We start from the raw sequence: 15,639 nt of genomic DNA, 5'->3' as shown, positions 1-15,639 counted from the left end.
ACATCCTCTCCTGCTCTCTACATCCATCCTCTCCTGCTCTCTACAGCCACCCTCTCCTGCTCTCTAAAGCCATCCTCTCCTGCTCTCTTTAAACTTGCTCTCCTGCTCTCTACAGCCATCCTCTCCTGCTCTCTACAGCCATCCTCTCCTGCTCTTTATTGCCACCCTCTCCTGTTCTTTATAGCCATCCTCTCCTGCTCTCTACAGCCATCCTCTCCTGCTCTTAATAAACATCATCTCCTGCTCTCTACAGCCATCATCTCCTACTCTCTTTAGACATCCTCTCCTGCTCTCTACAGCCATCCTCTCCTGCTCTCTTTAAACATTCTCTCCTGCTCTCTACAGCAAACCTCTCCTGCTCTCAACAGCCATCCTCTCCTGCTCTCTTTAAACATCCTCTCCTGCTCTCTTTAGCCATCCTCTCCTGCTCTCTTTAAACATCCTCTCCTCCTCTCTTTAAACATCCTCTCCTGCTCTCTATAGCCATCCTCTCCTGCTCTCTTTAAACATCCTCCCCTGCTCTCTATAGCCACCCTCTCCTGCTCTTTATATCCACCCTCTCCTGCTCTTCCTAGCCATCCTCTCCTGCTCTCTACAGCCATCCTCTACTGCTCTCTACAACCATCCTCTCCTGCTCTATATAGCCATCCTCTCCTGCTCTCTACAGCCATCCTCTCCTGCTCTCTACAGCCATCCTCTCCTGCTCTTTATAAACATCTTCTCCTGCTCTCTTTAAACATTATCTCCCGCTCTCTACAGCCATGCTCTCCTGCTCTCTTTAAACTTCCTTCCCTGCTCTTTATAGCCATCCTCTCCTGCTCTCTTTAAACACCCTCTCCTGCTCTCTACAGCATCGTCTCCTGCTCTCTTTAAACATCCTCTCCTGCTCTCTTGAAACATCATCTCCTGCTCTCTATAGCCACCATCTACTGCTCTTCATAGCCAACATCTCCTGTGCTCTATAGCCACCCTCTCCTGCTCTTCCTAGCCATCCTCTCCTGCTCTCTACAGCCATCCTCTCCTGCTCTCTTTAAACATCCTCTCCTGCTCTCTACATCCATCCTCTCCTGCTCTCTACAGCCACCCTCTCCTGCTCTTTTTACCATCTTCTCCTGCTCTCTACAGCCATCCTCTCCTGCTCTCCACAGCCATCCTCTCCTGCTCTTTATTGCCACCCTCTCCTGTTCTTTATAGCCATCCTCTCCTGCTCACTACAGCCATCCTCTCCTGCTCTCTACAGCCATCCTCTCCTGCTCTTAATAAACATCCTCTCCTGCTCTCTACAGCCATCCTCTCCTGCTCTCTTTAGACATCCTCTCCTGCTCTCTACAGCCATCCTCTCCTGCTCTCTTTAAACATTCTCTCCCGCTCTCTACAGCCATCATCTCCTGCTCTCTTTAAAAATCCTTTCCTGCTCTCTACAGCAAACCTCTCCTGCTCTCTTTAAACATCCTCTCCTGCTCTCAACAGCCATCCTCTCCTGCTCTCTTTAAACTTCCTCTCCTGCTCTCTATAGCCATCCTCTCCTGCTCTCTTTAAACATCCTCTACTCCTCTCTTTAAACATCCTTTCCTGCTCTCTACAGCAAACCTCTCCTGCTCTCTTTAAACATCCTCTCCTGCTCTCTATAGCCATCCTCTCCTGCTCTCTTTAAACATCCTCTCCTGCTCTCTATAGCCACCCTCTCCTGCTCTTTATATCCACCCTCTCCTGCTCTTCCTAGCCATCCTCTCCTGCTCTCTACAGCCATCCTCTCCTGCTCTCTTTAAACATCCTCTCCTGCTCTCTACAGCCATCCTCTCCTGCTCTCTACAGCCATCCTCTCCTGCTCTCTACAGCCATCCTCTCCTGCTCTTTATAAACATCTTCTCCTGCTCTCTTTAAACATTCTCTCCCGCTCTCTTTAAACATTCTCTCCCACTCTCTACAGCCATGCTCTCCTGCTCTCTTTAAACTTCCTTTCCTGCTCTCTTTAAACATCCTCTCCTGCTCTCTATAGCCACCCTCTCCTGCTCTTTATATCCACCCTCTCCTGCTCTTCCTAGCCATCCTCTCCTGCTCTCTATAGCCATCCTCTCCTGCTCTCTTTAAACACCCTCTCCTGCTCTCTCCAGCATCGTCTCCTGCTCTCTTTAAACATCCTCTCCTGCTCTCTACAGCCATCCTTTCCTGCTCTCTTTAAACATCCTCTCCTGCTCTCTACAGCCATGCTCTCCTGCTCTCTTTAAACTTCCTTCCCTGCTCTCTATAGCCATCCTCTCCTGCTCTCTTTAAACACCCTCTCCTGCTCTCTACAGCCATCGTCTCCTGCTCTCTTTAAACATCCTCTCCTGCTCTCTTGAAACATCATCTCCTGCTCTCTATAGCCACCATCTACTGCTCTTCATAGCCAACATCTCCTGCTCTCTATTGCCACCCTCTCCTGCTCTTCCTAGCCATCCTCTCCTGCTTTCTACAGCCATCCTCTCCTGCTCTCTTTAAACATCCTCTCCTGCTCTCTACATCCATCCTCTCCTGCTCTCTACAGCCACCCTCTCCTGCTCTTTTTTACCATCATCTCCTGCTCTCTACAGCCATCCTCTCCTGCTCTCCACAGCCATCCTCTCCTGCTCTTTATTGCCACCCTCTCCTGTTCTTTATAGCCATCCTCTCCTGCTCTCTACAGCCATCCTCTCCTGCTCTCTACAGCCATCCTCTCCTGCTCTTAATAAACATCCTCCCCTGCTCTCTACAGCCATCCTCTCCTGCTCTCTTTAGACATCCTCTCCTGCTCTCTACAGCCATCCTCTCCTGCTCTCTACAGCCATCCTCTCCTGCTCTCTACAGCCATCCTCTCCTGCTCTTTATAAACATCTTCTCCTGCTCTCTTTAAACATTCTCTCCCGCTCTCTTTAAACATTCTCTCCCACTCTCTACAGCCATGCTCTCCTGCTCTCTTTAAACTTCCTTTCCTGCTCTCTTTAAACATCCTCTCCTGCTCTCTATAGCCACCCTCTCCTGCTCTTTATATCCACCCTCTCCTGCTCTTCCTAGCCATCCTCTCCTGCTCTCTATAGCCATCCTCTCCTGCTCTCTTTAAACACCCTCTCCTGCTCTCTCCAGCATCGTCTCCTGCTCTCTTTAAACATCCTCTCCTGCTCTCTACAGCCATCCTTTCCTGCTCTCTTTAAACATCCTCTCCTGCTCTCTACAGCCATGCTCTCCTGCTCTCTTTAAACTTCCTTCCCTGCTCTCTATAGCCATCCTCTCCTGCTCTCTTTAAACACCCTCTCCTGCTCTCTACAGCCATCGTCTCCTGCTCTCTTTAAACATCCTCTCCTGCTCTCTTGAAACATCATCTCCTGCTCTCTATAGCCACCATCTACTGCTCTTCATAGCCAACATCTCCTGCTCTCTATTGCCACCCTCTCCTGCTCTTCCTAGCCATCCTCTCCTGCTTTCTACAGCCATCCTCTCCTGCTCTCTTTAAACATCCTCTCCTGCTCTCTACATCCATCCTCTCCTGCTCTCTACAGCCACCCTCTCCTGCTCTTTTTTACCATCATCTCCTGCTCTCTACAGCCATCCTCTCCTGCTCTCCACAGCCATCCTCTCCTGCTCTTTATTGCCACCCTCTCCTGTTCTTTATAGCCATCCTCTCCTGCTCTCTACAGCCATCCTCTCCTGCTCTCTACAGCCATCCTCTCCTGCTCTTAATAAACATCCTCCCCTGCTCTCTACAGCCATCCTCTCCTGCTCTCTTTAGACATCCTCTCCTGCTCTCTACAGCCATCCTCTCCTGCTCTCTTTAAACATTCTCTCCCGCTCTCTACAGCCATCCTCTCCTGCTCTCTTTAAACATTCTCTCCCGCTCTCTACAGCCATCCTCTCCTGCTCTCTTTAAACATCCTCTCATGCTCTCTACAGCCACCCTCTCCTGCTCTTTTTACCATCCTCTCCTGCTCTCTACAGCCATCCTCTCCTGCTCTCTTTAAACATCCTCTCATGCTCTCTACAGCCACCCTCTCCTGCTCTTTTTACCATCCTCTCCTGCTCTCTACAGCCATCCTCTCCTGCTCTATATAGCAACCCTCTCCTGTTCTTTATAGCCATCCTATCCTGCTCTCTACATCCATCCTCTCCTGCTCTTTATAAACATATTCTCCTGCTCTCTACAGCCATCCTCTCCTGTTCTTTATAGCCATCCTCTCCTGCTCTCTACAGCTATCCTCTCCTGCTCTCTTTAAACATCCTCTCCTGCTCTCTACAGCCATCCTCTCCTGCTCTCTTTAAACATTATCTCCCGCTCTCTACAGCCATCCTTTCCTGCTCTCTTTAAACATCCTCTCCTGCTCTCTACAGCCATCCTCTCCTGCTCTCTTTAAACATTCTCTCCCGCTCTCTACAGCCATCCTTTCGTGCTCTCTTTAAACATCCTCTCCTGCTCTCTACAGCCATGCTCTCCTGCTCTCTTTAAACATCCTTCCCTGCTCTCTACAGCCATCCTCTCCTGCTCTCCACAGCCATCCTCTCCTGCTCTTTATTGCCACCCTCTCCTGTTCTTTATAGCCATCCTCTCCTGCTCTCTACAGCCATCCTCTCCTGCTCTCTACAGCCATCCTCTCCTGCTCTTAATAAACATCCTCTCCTGCTCTCTACAGCCATCCTCTCCTGCTCTCTTTAGACAGCCTCTCCTGCTCTCTACAGCCATCCTCTCCTGCTCTCTTTAAACATTCTCTCCCGCTCTCTACAGCCATCCTCTCCTGCTCTCTTTAAACATCCTCTCATGCTCTCTACAGCCACCCTCTCCTGCTCTTTTTACCATCCTCTCCTGCTCTCTACAGCCATCCTCTCCTGCTCTCTTTAAACATCCTCTCATGCTCTCTACAGCCACCCTCTCCTGCTCTTTTTACCATCCTCTCCTGCTCTCTACAGCCATCCTCTCCTGCTCTATATAGCAACCCTCTCCTGTTCTTTATAGCCATCCTATCCTGCTCTCTACATCCATCCTCTCCTGCTCTTTATAAACATATTATCCTGCTCTCTACAGCCATCCTCTCCTGTTCTTTATAGCCATCCTCTCCTGCTCTCTACAGCCATCCTCTCCTGCTCTCTTTAAACATCCTCTCATGCTCTCTACAGCCACCCTCTCCTGCTCTTTTTACCATCCTCTCCTGCTCTCTACAGCCATCCTCTCCTGCTCTATATAGCAACCATCTCCTGTTCTTTATAGCCATCCTATCCTGCTCTCTACATCCATCCTCTCCTGCACTTTATAAACATATTCTCCTGCTCTCTACAGCCATCCTCTCCTGTTCTTTATAGCCATCCTCTCCTGCTCTCTACAGCTATCCTCTCCTGCTCTCTTTAAACATCCTCTCCTGCTCTCTACAGCCATCCTCTCCTGCTCTCTTTAAACATTATCTCCCGCTCTCTACAGCCATCCTTTCCTGCTCTCTTTAAACATCCTCTCCTGCTCTCTACAGCCATCCTCTCCTGCTCTCTTTAAACATTCTCTCCCGCTCTCTACAGCCATCCTTTCCTGCTCTCTTTAAACATCCTCTCCTGCTCTCTACAGCCATGCTCTCCTGCTCTCTTTAAACATCCTTCCCTACTCTCTACAGCCATCCTCTCCTGCTCTCCACAGCCATCCTCTCCTGCTCTTTATTGCCACCCTCTCCTGTTCTTTATAGCCATCCTCTCCTGCTCTCTACAGCCATCCTCTCCTGCTCTCTACAGCCATCCTCTCCTGCTCTTAATAAACATCCTCTCCTGCTCTCTACAGCCATCCTCTCCTGCTCTCTTTCGACAGCCTCTCCTGCTCTCTACAGCCATCCTCTCCTGCTCTCTTTAAACATTCTCTCCCGCTCTCTACAGCCATCCTCTCCTGCTCTCTTTAAACATCCTCTCATGCTCTCTACAGCCACCCTCTCCTGCTCTTTTTACCATCCTCTCCTGCTCTCTACAGCCATCCTCTCCTGCTCTCTTTAAACATCCTCTCATGCTCTCTACAGCCACCCTCTCCTGCTCTTTTTACCATCCTCTCCTGCTCTCTACATCCATCCTCTCCTGCTCTCTACAGCCACCCTCTCCTGCTCTTTTTTACCATCTTCTCCTGCTCTCTACAGCCATCCTCTCCTGCTCTCTACAGCCATCCTCTCCTGCTCTCTACAGCCATCCTCTCCTGTTCTTTATAGCCATCCTCTCCTGCTCTCTACAGCTATCCTCTCCTGCTCTCTTTAAACATCCTCTCCTGCTCTCTACAGCCATCCTCTCCTGCTCTTTTTTACCATCTTCTCCTGCTCTCTACAGCCATCCTCTCCTGCTCTCTACAGCCATCCTCTCCTGCTCTCTACAGCCATCCTCTCCTGTTCTTTATAGCCATCCTCTCCTGCTCTCTACAGCTATCCTCTCCTGCTCTCTTTAAACATCCTCTCCTGCTCTCTACAGCCATCCTCTCCTGCTCTCTTTAAACATTCTCTCCCGCTCTCTACAGCCATCCTTTCCTGCTCTCTTTAAACATCCTCTCCTGCTCTCTACAGCCATGCTCTCCTGCTCTCTTTAAACATCCTTCCCTGCTCTCTATAGCCATCCTCTCTTGCTCTCTTTAAACACCCTCTCCTGCTCTCTATAGCCATCCTCTCCTGCTCTCTTTAAACATCCTCTCCTGCTCTCTATAGCCATCCTCTCTTGCTCTCTTTAAACATCATCTCCTGCTCTCTATAGCCACCCACATCCTGCTCTCTATAGCCACCCTCTCCTGCTCTCTTTAAACATCCTCTCCTGCTCTCTATAGCCACCCTCTCTCCTCAGCGACACTGAGGTTGCAGGCTGGCAGCAGCACTGGAGACATGCAGCCCCAGCTCAAAGCCAGGGCCCATGTGCCTGGGTGTGGAACCACAACTAAAGGATCATAAACTCTCCCACTGGAACTAATGGTCTGGACAGAAGCCTGGCCCAACCATTGGAGTGAAGAACATAACCATGGGAGAGAGCCATGCAAGTCATGGGTTAGTCAGGGATATTTTACCCAACTGCTACTGGATCCCATTGCTGAAAACAAATGTTAAGATATTGACATTGGGTTAAACTGATCTTTTTACAGAGTTTGTCCTCATCTGAACCTTAATAACTTGATGCGTCTAATATTAATAAATTACTGTGTCATATTTTAAAGTGAAATGATAAATGAAATGTATTATCAAGTTGCTTTTTAACAAAGTCCCTGCTGAGCTCCATACAATGTAACTGTGGGCTTCAGAAGAGCTGCATGGCTGAGGATGTATCCACAGCTTCCGTTTCCATCTACTGTGGAAACAGTTTGGGCTGGACCTTGTCTATTTGGCTCCCGGTCACTTAGATCCTGCTGTTTGATGAGTCCAGCACCATTTGATATTTTATCTTCAACCCCCACATACATTGCCAATGTTCTTCCCTGGGAGATGAGCTTTAGAGAGTGCAGTCATAATGGTCACAGTGTTGATGGGCTGTCCTGTGGATCAGTCTCAGTCTGGACTCCTGGCTCTCTGTACGTTGGTATTCTGCAGAGGTTGATGGGGAGCAGGTCTAGCAGTGCCTCTGGGGTGGTCTCTGACGGGGTGGTCTCTGACGGGGTGGTCTTACCACCTCTCCTCAGAGGAAACAGACACTCCTTACGCACTACAAGAGAGAAAAAGAGGAGCATTCTAATGGCCGAGCGTTGCTATTGGCACACAGTTTCTGTTGCGTGTACAAGTTTATGGCTCTCGGCAGTGTGTGTGTGTGTGTATGTGGATGCCCCTAGACGTTGTGTGCTGTATTTTTGTTGTGCTGTCAGTGAATAAAAGGACTGCTGTTCCTCCTCCTCTGCAGGGCCAGCATTGTGCAGAAGAGGATCATATACTTCCAGGATGAAGGCTCCCTCACCGTCAGATTGTGTGAGAAAGGTACAGCATATCTGTCCTATACCAATGTTACTTCTCACAGAACAGCCCTTTTATATGATCTGTTACCATAGATTATAATGGACATTCTGTATGGAGTCATATTCTTCAACTATTCTATTAGACCAAGCAACATCACCATTGTTATCCATTCTTTGTGCGTGTGTGTGTGTATGTGTATGTGTGTGCCTTTCAGAGGCTGTGTTTGGAGAGACCACAGAAAAGCCCCCTCTGGAATGCTGTGCCTGTGGGACGGCCAAGTACAGAGTCACCTTCTTTGGGAACTGGTCGGAGAAGATTCACCCTAAAGACTACCCCAGTAAGTCCCTCACTGGGGTCATACAGTATATCTACACCCCCACATGACTGTACAACCTCCCACCTGTTGCTCCTCTGTCCGTTTTCTATGGAGTGTGAAAGGATCTGCATTACAGTAATTAAGCAAGACATTGTGGTTGGGGAAGAAACACAAGAAGGTGACATTTTACCCTGGACATATTTAGACAGTCTGTTGACTCGAGTAACATGCTTATATTTTAGCAGATACTCTTATCCAGAGCGACTCACAGTAGTGAGTGTATACATTTTTTATACTGGTCCCCCGTGGTAAATGAAACCCACAGTCCCGGCATTGCGAGGGCAACGCTCTACCAACTGAGCCACACAAGACATACTGCATGTCCTAAAGCAGCACACTGTGGTTTAGAAGATTCCTCTCAAATTCTTTGTGTTTTGTTGGGATTTAAACGAAGAATGTTCAGTCAACGTAGGTCAGTAAAACAGTATCAAAGCTGTTATGACACTGTGACTTCTTGGAGCTGATGATCTGAACCACAGACCCTACGTATTCCTTGCAGTCAGCGTTATGTAGTCACAGCTTACGAAAGGAATCTCTATAAATAATTTGAGACAGGAAGAGGCTGTTTTGGAAGGAAATAAGAAAACAGGTTTTGGTACATTATAGCACATCACAGGGCTTCGCTATGGGCCTGATGGGTTTAAACAGATGAACTGTATAGTTCGCCTTTCCCTCCAGCGGTATATAGAATCTTTCACAAATAGTAACGTAATTACATTCAAGGGTTTCTGAGGAGAGTGCTGAGGGACCATAGTACCAAGCTTCAATTGTCTTTTGATACAGTACCGTACAGTCACGTCCAAAACGTCCTGGTCAACTGGAGTCAGGTGCAGGAGAGCAGAGACGAGTGAACAGGCACACTTTATTTGGCAGTGTCATGGCTTTCTTCCTGTGAAGGAGAGGCGGACCAAAACGCAGCGTGGTTATAGTTCATGGTTCTTTAATAAGAAAACTCAAATATGAACAAACTACAAAACAATAAACGTGAAAACCGTAACAGTCCTAACTGGTGCATAAAACACAAAGACAGGAAACAATCACCCACAAAATACCCAAAGAATATGGCTGCCTAAATATGGTTCCCAATCAGAGACAACGATAAACACCTGCCTCTGATTGAGAACCAATCTAGGCAACCATAAACTTACCTAGACACCTAAACTGAACACAACAACATAAATCTACAAAAATCCCTAGACAAGACAAAACACATAATCACACATGTCACACCCTGGCCTAACCAAAATAATAAAGAAAACAAAGATAACTAAGGCCAGGGCGTGAAAGGCAGAAGGAAAACAGTCGGACGCCGACTATAGCGAAAACGACACTCCCACCAAAGGCAAAAGCGAATAGCACACTCGTCACACAAATAATGTACAGCATATAATACCACGGGTTCCAAACAAGACCCAGCGAGAAACCAGCATGAAGTGTCACACATGACACGTAACAAACAATTACACACACAGACATGGGGGTGAACAGAGGATAATATACAAGTAGAGTAATGAGGGGGTGTAAAACAGGTGTGCGGAAAAACAAGACAAAACAAATGGAAAATGAAAGGTGGAGCGGCGATGGCTAGAAGACCGGTGACGTCGACCGCCGAGCGCCAGCCGAACAAGGAGAGGAGCCGACTTTGGCGGGAGTCATGACACCCTTGATAAAGATGAGCAAAAAGACTGTATAAAATAATACAAATACTGAGCTATGCAAAAAAAAATGTAATACTAATACAATTGCTCACAAAAAAAATAAATTAACCACTATTTTTTTTTCTTCTAAAAGATTGAGTCAAAATTATTGCCACCTCTGTTTTCTATACCCTTCAATATCTCACCTTGCGACGTGAAGGGCACTGAGCCTTTTTACTAAATGTTTTATGAGATTGAAAAACACATTGGGAGGGAGGGATCTTAGTCTTAGGGATCTTAATTATTTGTTTTTACTTGTTTTTACAAAATGTATTTCTCTCTTTTTAAATGTTAAGCATACAATATAGCTCAGTATTGTATTATTATTTTTTATACAGTCTTTTTTGCTGATTTTTATCAAGGATGCTAATCATTTTGGACCTGACTGACCTGACTGTACACATATATATGACAGGGTCTATTCCAGCCTCAACTCTCTCAGTAATGATGAGGGCTCCAGCAATGGTAGTGCAGGCCTCACATTGTAACTAACAATGACCTTCCAGCCACATGCACAGTCAAAGGCAGGAGTGATCTGTCAGCCTCTACACACGCTGGCACTTACGCACGCATGCTGGCACGCACGCACACACGCACACACGCACACACACACACACACACACACACACACACACACACACACACACACACACACACACACACACACACACACACTTTATTTATTTGTCAAATTGTTTCTTTGTTTCCCCCCTTATACAGGACGTGCCAATCATTGGTCAGCCCTCATCGGGGCATCCCACTCCAGGAGCTACGTCCTGTGGGAGTACAGGGGCTTCGCCAGTGAAGGGGTGAAACAGGTGGCAGAGCTGGGGTCTCCAGTTAAGATGGAGGAAGAGATTAGACAGAAGGTGAGCTTGGTGAGACTATGATAGAAGAGAGATGCAGACTGTACAGTCAGGAGGTAAAACCAAACATCATGGATTCAGGCTACAGGAGGCCAGAGGGAGGAGCTATAGGAGAATGGTCTCATTATAATGGCTGGAATGGAATAGATGGAACAGAGTCAAACCTGTGGTTTCCATATGTTTGATGTGTTTGAAACCATTCTATTTATTCCATTACAATGAGCCCATTCTTTACAATCTCCTCCCACCAGCCTCCTCTGGTTCAGACCTGTTCATGTACGCTGATCAGCTATATCTCCAATCTCGGATGTCTTGATATTTCTATTCTTTCAGCTGAGTCTTTTCTGTGCAGACCTACGTAGTAATATCTCCTACCTGTCTCCGCCTCTGAAACAGCATGTCAAAGGTTGATCAGCTAATGGAAGGTCCTCCCTGACATCTTAATGAAACACTTTAGTCCGTATATTGGCTGATCTGCACCACTCTGCTGTTTAACGTTCATTTCCTGCTATTGGGTGACATGGCAACAATAGAGTGTTGAGCCCAGGGACAGATGAGATGCTGAGGGGCATTATGGGATGGCTGTGGAGGAGAGGGGGCATAGCTAATGGAGGGAGAAGTGAGAGAGGACGGCCACATCACAGAGAATCTTAAAAAAGAACTGAACTCGAGAACTAACTTCTCTCGTTGAAAACGGCATATGAGATTGAAATCAGTCCGAAGCATTTATTCCAGTGCTAAAATTAACCAAAAAAAGTGCAAGTAGGTTAATTTTGGTCATAAAGTCAGTATCTTCCAGAACAGAGTTTCTTGAGATTTGAGTAAAAGAGTTCGTCATGACTTATTTGAGGGTTGGGTTTTGAATTCGACAATGCCCACTTGCCCACTAACATGGGATAAACAGCTGAGGTGAATGTGCTCTCCAGTCGTACAGCAGAACACACTGACAGTGAGACAGACCTGCCCAGCAGCACAGCAGATTGGACTTTGTTTACATACTGTCAGACAGCATGTGGCACATTTCTTTACTTGAGAAATACTAAAACTTCCTTGGCAAATACATCAAAATGAAATACAGATTCCTTGAGTCATCTTAGATTCTGAATATTTTGAGGAAGTGATGCTGGCTTTGTTCCTATGGTGTCTCATGGTGTTACATGCCTCCTTGAAGGAGGGAGGTGCAGGAATCAGGAGCAGGAGAGCAAGGAAGTCCCAGTGGTACAATAGTTTATTAGAAGTCCCAACTCAAACACAACATGGGGGGGAATACGCCCAAACGAGGTCGCCACACAGGGAAATAAACGTCACACATGGAGGAGAAACCTCTACTCCTAAACACATCCCAAAAACGGTACAACTGCCGCGTGAAACAAAACCCTGTGGTGCAGACACGCACCCCTAACACAGTAACCACAGAAAACAATCACAAAGACTAGCAGGCAGCGGAGGTAAATAAACCCACCGAAATCAACTACTAGGACCGCCGAGCGCCGCCCAAACAGGGAGAGGAGCCACCTTCGGTGGAAGTCGTGACACATGGGGGACAAACATCAGTAACTGCTACATCGAACCCCCTGAAACTTGAAACCATTTTATTCTTAATTAGAAACAGAAAAAAAACATGTAGAATCGGTGTGTTCAGGAAAAAGCTCGTAACCCACGTGGGATCCTTTGTCTTTCCTACAATGCTGTGAGGTCTGACAGATCATAGGGAATGTTAACAAGTTTCAGACAGATGATAGAGCGCCATGTTCTGTTCGACCTCTGTCACTTGCAAATACAGTGCCTTGCGAAAGTATTCGGCCCCCTTGAACTTTGCAAAAGGTGGCGCTACAAAGTATTAACTTAAGGGGGCTGAATAATTTTGCACGCCCAATTTTTCAGTTTTTGATTTGTTAAAAAAGTTTGAAATATCCAATAAATGTCGTTCCACTTCATGATTGTGTCCCACTTGTTGTTGATTCTTCACAAAAACATACAGTTTTATATCTTTATGTTTGAAGCCTGAAATGTGGCAAAAGGTCGCAAAGTTCAAGGGGGCCGAATACTTTTGCAAGGCACTGTATATGATTGGTTGTCACATATTCTGGATACGGGCCACAATCACCTCTGGCAGTGCTCCCACTTTCAACTCGTCTGTTTTTATGTTTCAAACACTTAAACAAGTTGAATGATTGAATGTTGTTGTTGTAAGACATGAGTGTGATATCAAAGTATAATTCAAACCACAGGAATGAGCGTAATACTTTGAAATCGAAACACTCCTGCAAAAGTTATATTACTCATTGAAATTGGTTATGAAACTAAATAGTGATAGAATTACATTGGACACAGATTAGTAATGGTCTTTACTGTATAGGATGCAGATGCTTCCAGAATTCAAAGAGCAGTCTGGTGGTGGTGTTATGACTGTTTGTGAATGTGACAGTGACCAGTGTTCTCACAGGCCCCTGTCATCCATCCACAGCAGTGCACTGGCCTGTCAACACACAGTCTACACCATTCATCACACCTGTCATCCATCCACTGCAGTGCACTGGCCTGTCAACACACAGTCTACACCATTCATCACACCTGTCATCCATCCACTGCAGTGCACTGGCCTGTCAACACACAGTCTACACCATTCATCACACCTGTCATCCATCCACTGCAGTGCACTGGCCTGTCAACACACAGTCTACACCATTCATCACACCTGTCATCTGTTTGCTTTGGAATGCCGTCTCCTGTATTATAGACAGGTTGGTTGTTGAGCAACACAACCGACTCCTGCGCAACAATGGGGCAAAACAGACGGGGTTGGCTTAAATTGTTGACAACATGTAAACTATATTTAGTCTCCAATGTTTTTAAAAACATCAATACACTTGTTGTCTCTCAAATACGTCGTTACAGTTGTTGGTTAGCTACCTAGTGAATCTTAGCCATGTTAGCATTTACATGAAATCAGTTCATAAAACACCTCAAAACAAGACATGGCATCAAGAACCAGATGAAACTGTCTGAAGCCAGTCACGATTCCCCACATGGAAGTTTATTATCATTGTTGGTAGCTATCTAGCGATCCAGAATCAACTCGTGCGCATCGTTTTCGTGACGTTGTCAGCTAACCAATTTATATCATACATCAATGTGGCCATCAGAGATCTTGTTTTTTTTTACGTGATCCTACGTAGGCCATTTATATAATGGCTTACATACTGCAAATATCTACCTATACATCCTTATCTATGACACACCTGGTTTCACCTTGTGTTGAAGTGTCCATTTCTCTCTGAAGATGTGGACGTAACAGGGAGATATTTAGAGTGAAATCATAGATATGGCAGCAGTGTTTTGGCATCTGTGAGTGTCTCTCTGACAACATGACTGTTTGTGGGTTACCTGTCACTCCTGCTATCTGGGCTTTGGAGCAGCTTTTTCTTGTCAGAGAGATTGTCAGTCTTTTCCACCTGCAGATTTGTATTTTTGTAATCAGTATTTTGTATCCTGCGATTTAACAGTCATTGCTAATAGAAAATAGAACGTAAAGTGGCTGCACACACATGCTTCCTTTGTCAAAGCTCACACAATCATTGATCAACTTCCTGATGTTTGCTCTTAAATAGGCAATCTACAGTTTTGGTAAACAGCTGGGGAAATGTAACCACTCGGAAATTCATAGACAGCGCTCTGGATGCAAGGACTGACCATCCATGGGATAAAAAATGACACTTTTAACCATGTTTTGAGACTATGAAGTGTTTGACTACAATTACATTGTTTACAAACAATCAGTACAACATGCTTACAGTTTTTTTAAATTATAGTAGCAATAGAGGATTGCCCCTTTTAGACAGCCAGGAATGCTTAATGCTGTATAGGGATAAATGTCGCTCTAAGCCACAGCAATTGCTTCTATTCTGTTGAATTGAGAAACTGGCTATTGGCTGTTGTAGTATGTGCATTCATTCTCACACGATAAGGGCAGATTATAACATTTAGTGATCATCATTTGACAATGTCGCGGGAAGAAATATTGTCCGGTTTTGGCGGTGATTACATTCTCTAAATCTGCTGCTGACCTTGGGAAATGCTACTGAAGGAGCTCAGAATCCATTTCTAGCCAAGGAAGGGAAATAGTTTCTGCTGAACACTGAAACACTGGTACATAACAGTAGACTCAAGATAAGGCAGGGAAAACATGGTCTGAATTAACAGACACCATAGGACAGGAGCTCGAGGTGAAACTCAGAATGTTAATCTCCATGCTCTGCTATTTACATGAAGTAAAGACAGAATCAAAATAAATGGTTCTGAACACTTCATTGCAATGTTACGCTGTACATTTCAATTTGTGTAAATAATAACTGAAGATTATTTCTCAACATAATATCATTCGTTGTTTTTAGTAATGAGCTGTATGAGCAAATTCTGATTTCTATCATTTGTATCGCCTTCTGTACACATAGAAAAAAAGAGTTATTCGGCTGTCCCCATAGGAGAACCCTTTTTGGTTCCTTCTAGGTAGAACCCTTTTTGGTTCCAGGTAGAACTCTTTTGGGTTCCATGTGGAATTCTCTTTGTAAAGGGTTCTACATGGAACCCTAAAGGGTTCTACCTGGAACAAAAATAGTTCTTCAAAGGGTTATCCTATGTGGATGTCCGAATAACCCTTTTAGGTTCTAGATAGCACCTTTTTTCTAAGAGTGTCCTGTTATTCTGGAAGTTATTTTCAATGTTTATTAATGGTCCATGACTATACAGGCATTTGTTGAAGTGCTGTGGACTGTGGAGATTGTTGTCCTTGAGCTCAACCAACTGTCATCTTGTAT

General features: G+C 45.7%; 1 protein-coding gene across 2 annotated transcripts in view; it reads left to right on the top strand.

Annotated features, from left to right (window-relative positions):
• LOC110498902 (spondin-1) overlaps positions 1-15,639 on the top strand; it is a 132,508-nt gene that overhangs the window by 38,234 nt on the left and 78,635 nt on the right. For both annotated transcript variants that reach the window (XM_036958288.2, XM_036958296.2), the window contains exons 4-6: positions 7,831-7,904; positions 8,098-8,220; positions 10,677-10,825. In XM_036958288.2, the coding sequence (XP_036814183.2) occupies positions 7,831-7,904; positions 8,098-8,220; positions 10,677-10,825 (346 nt within the window). The remainder of the gene's footprint in view (positions 1-7,830; positions 7,905-8,097; positions 8,221-10,676; positions 10,826-15,639) is intronic.

This window comes from Oncorhynchus mykiss, chromosome 2, assembly GCF_057628025.1.
Source record: "Oncorhynchus mykiss isolate SJ-2025 chromosome 2, ASM5762802v1, whole genome shotgun sequence".
NCBI classification, from domain to species: domain Eukaryota; kingdom Metazoa; phylum Chordata; class Actinopteri; order Salmoniformes; family Salmonidae; genus Oncorhynchus; species Oncorhynchus mykiss.
Note: the sequence above shows the minus strand (reverse complement) of the source record. Positions and strands in the feature narration are given on the sequence as shown.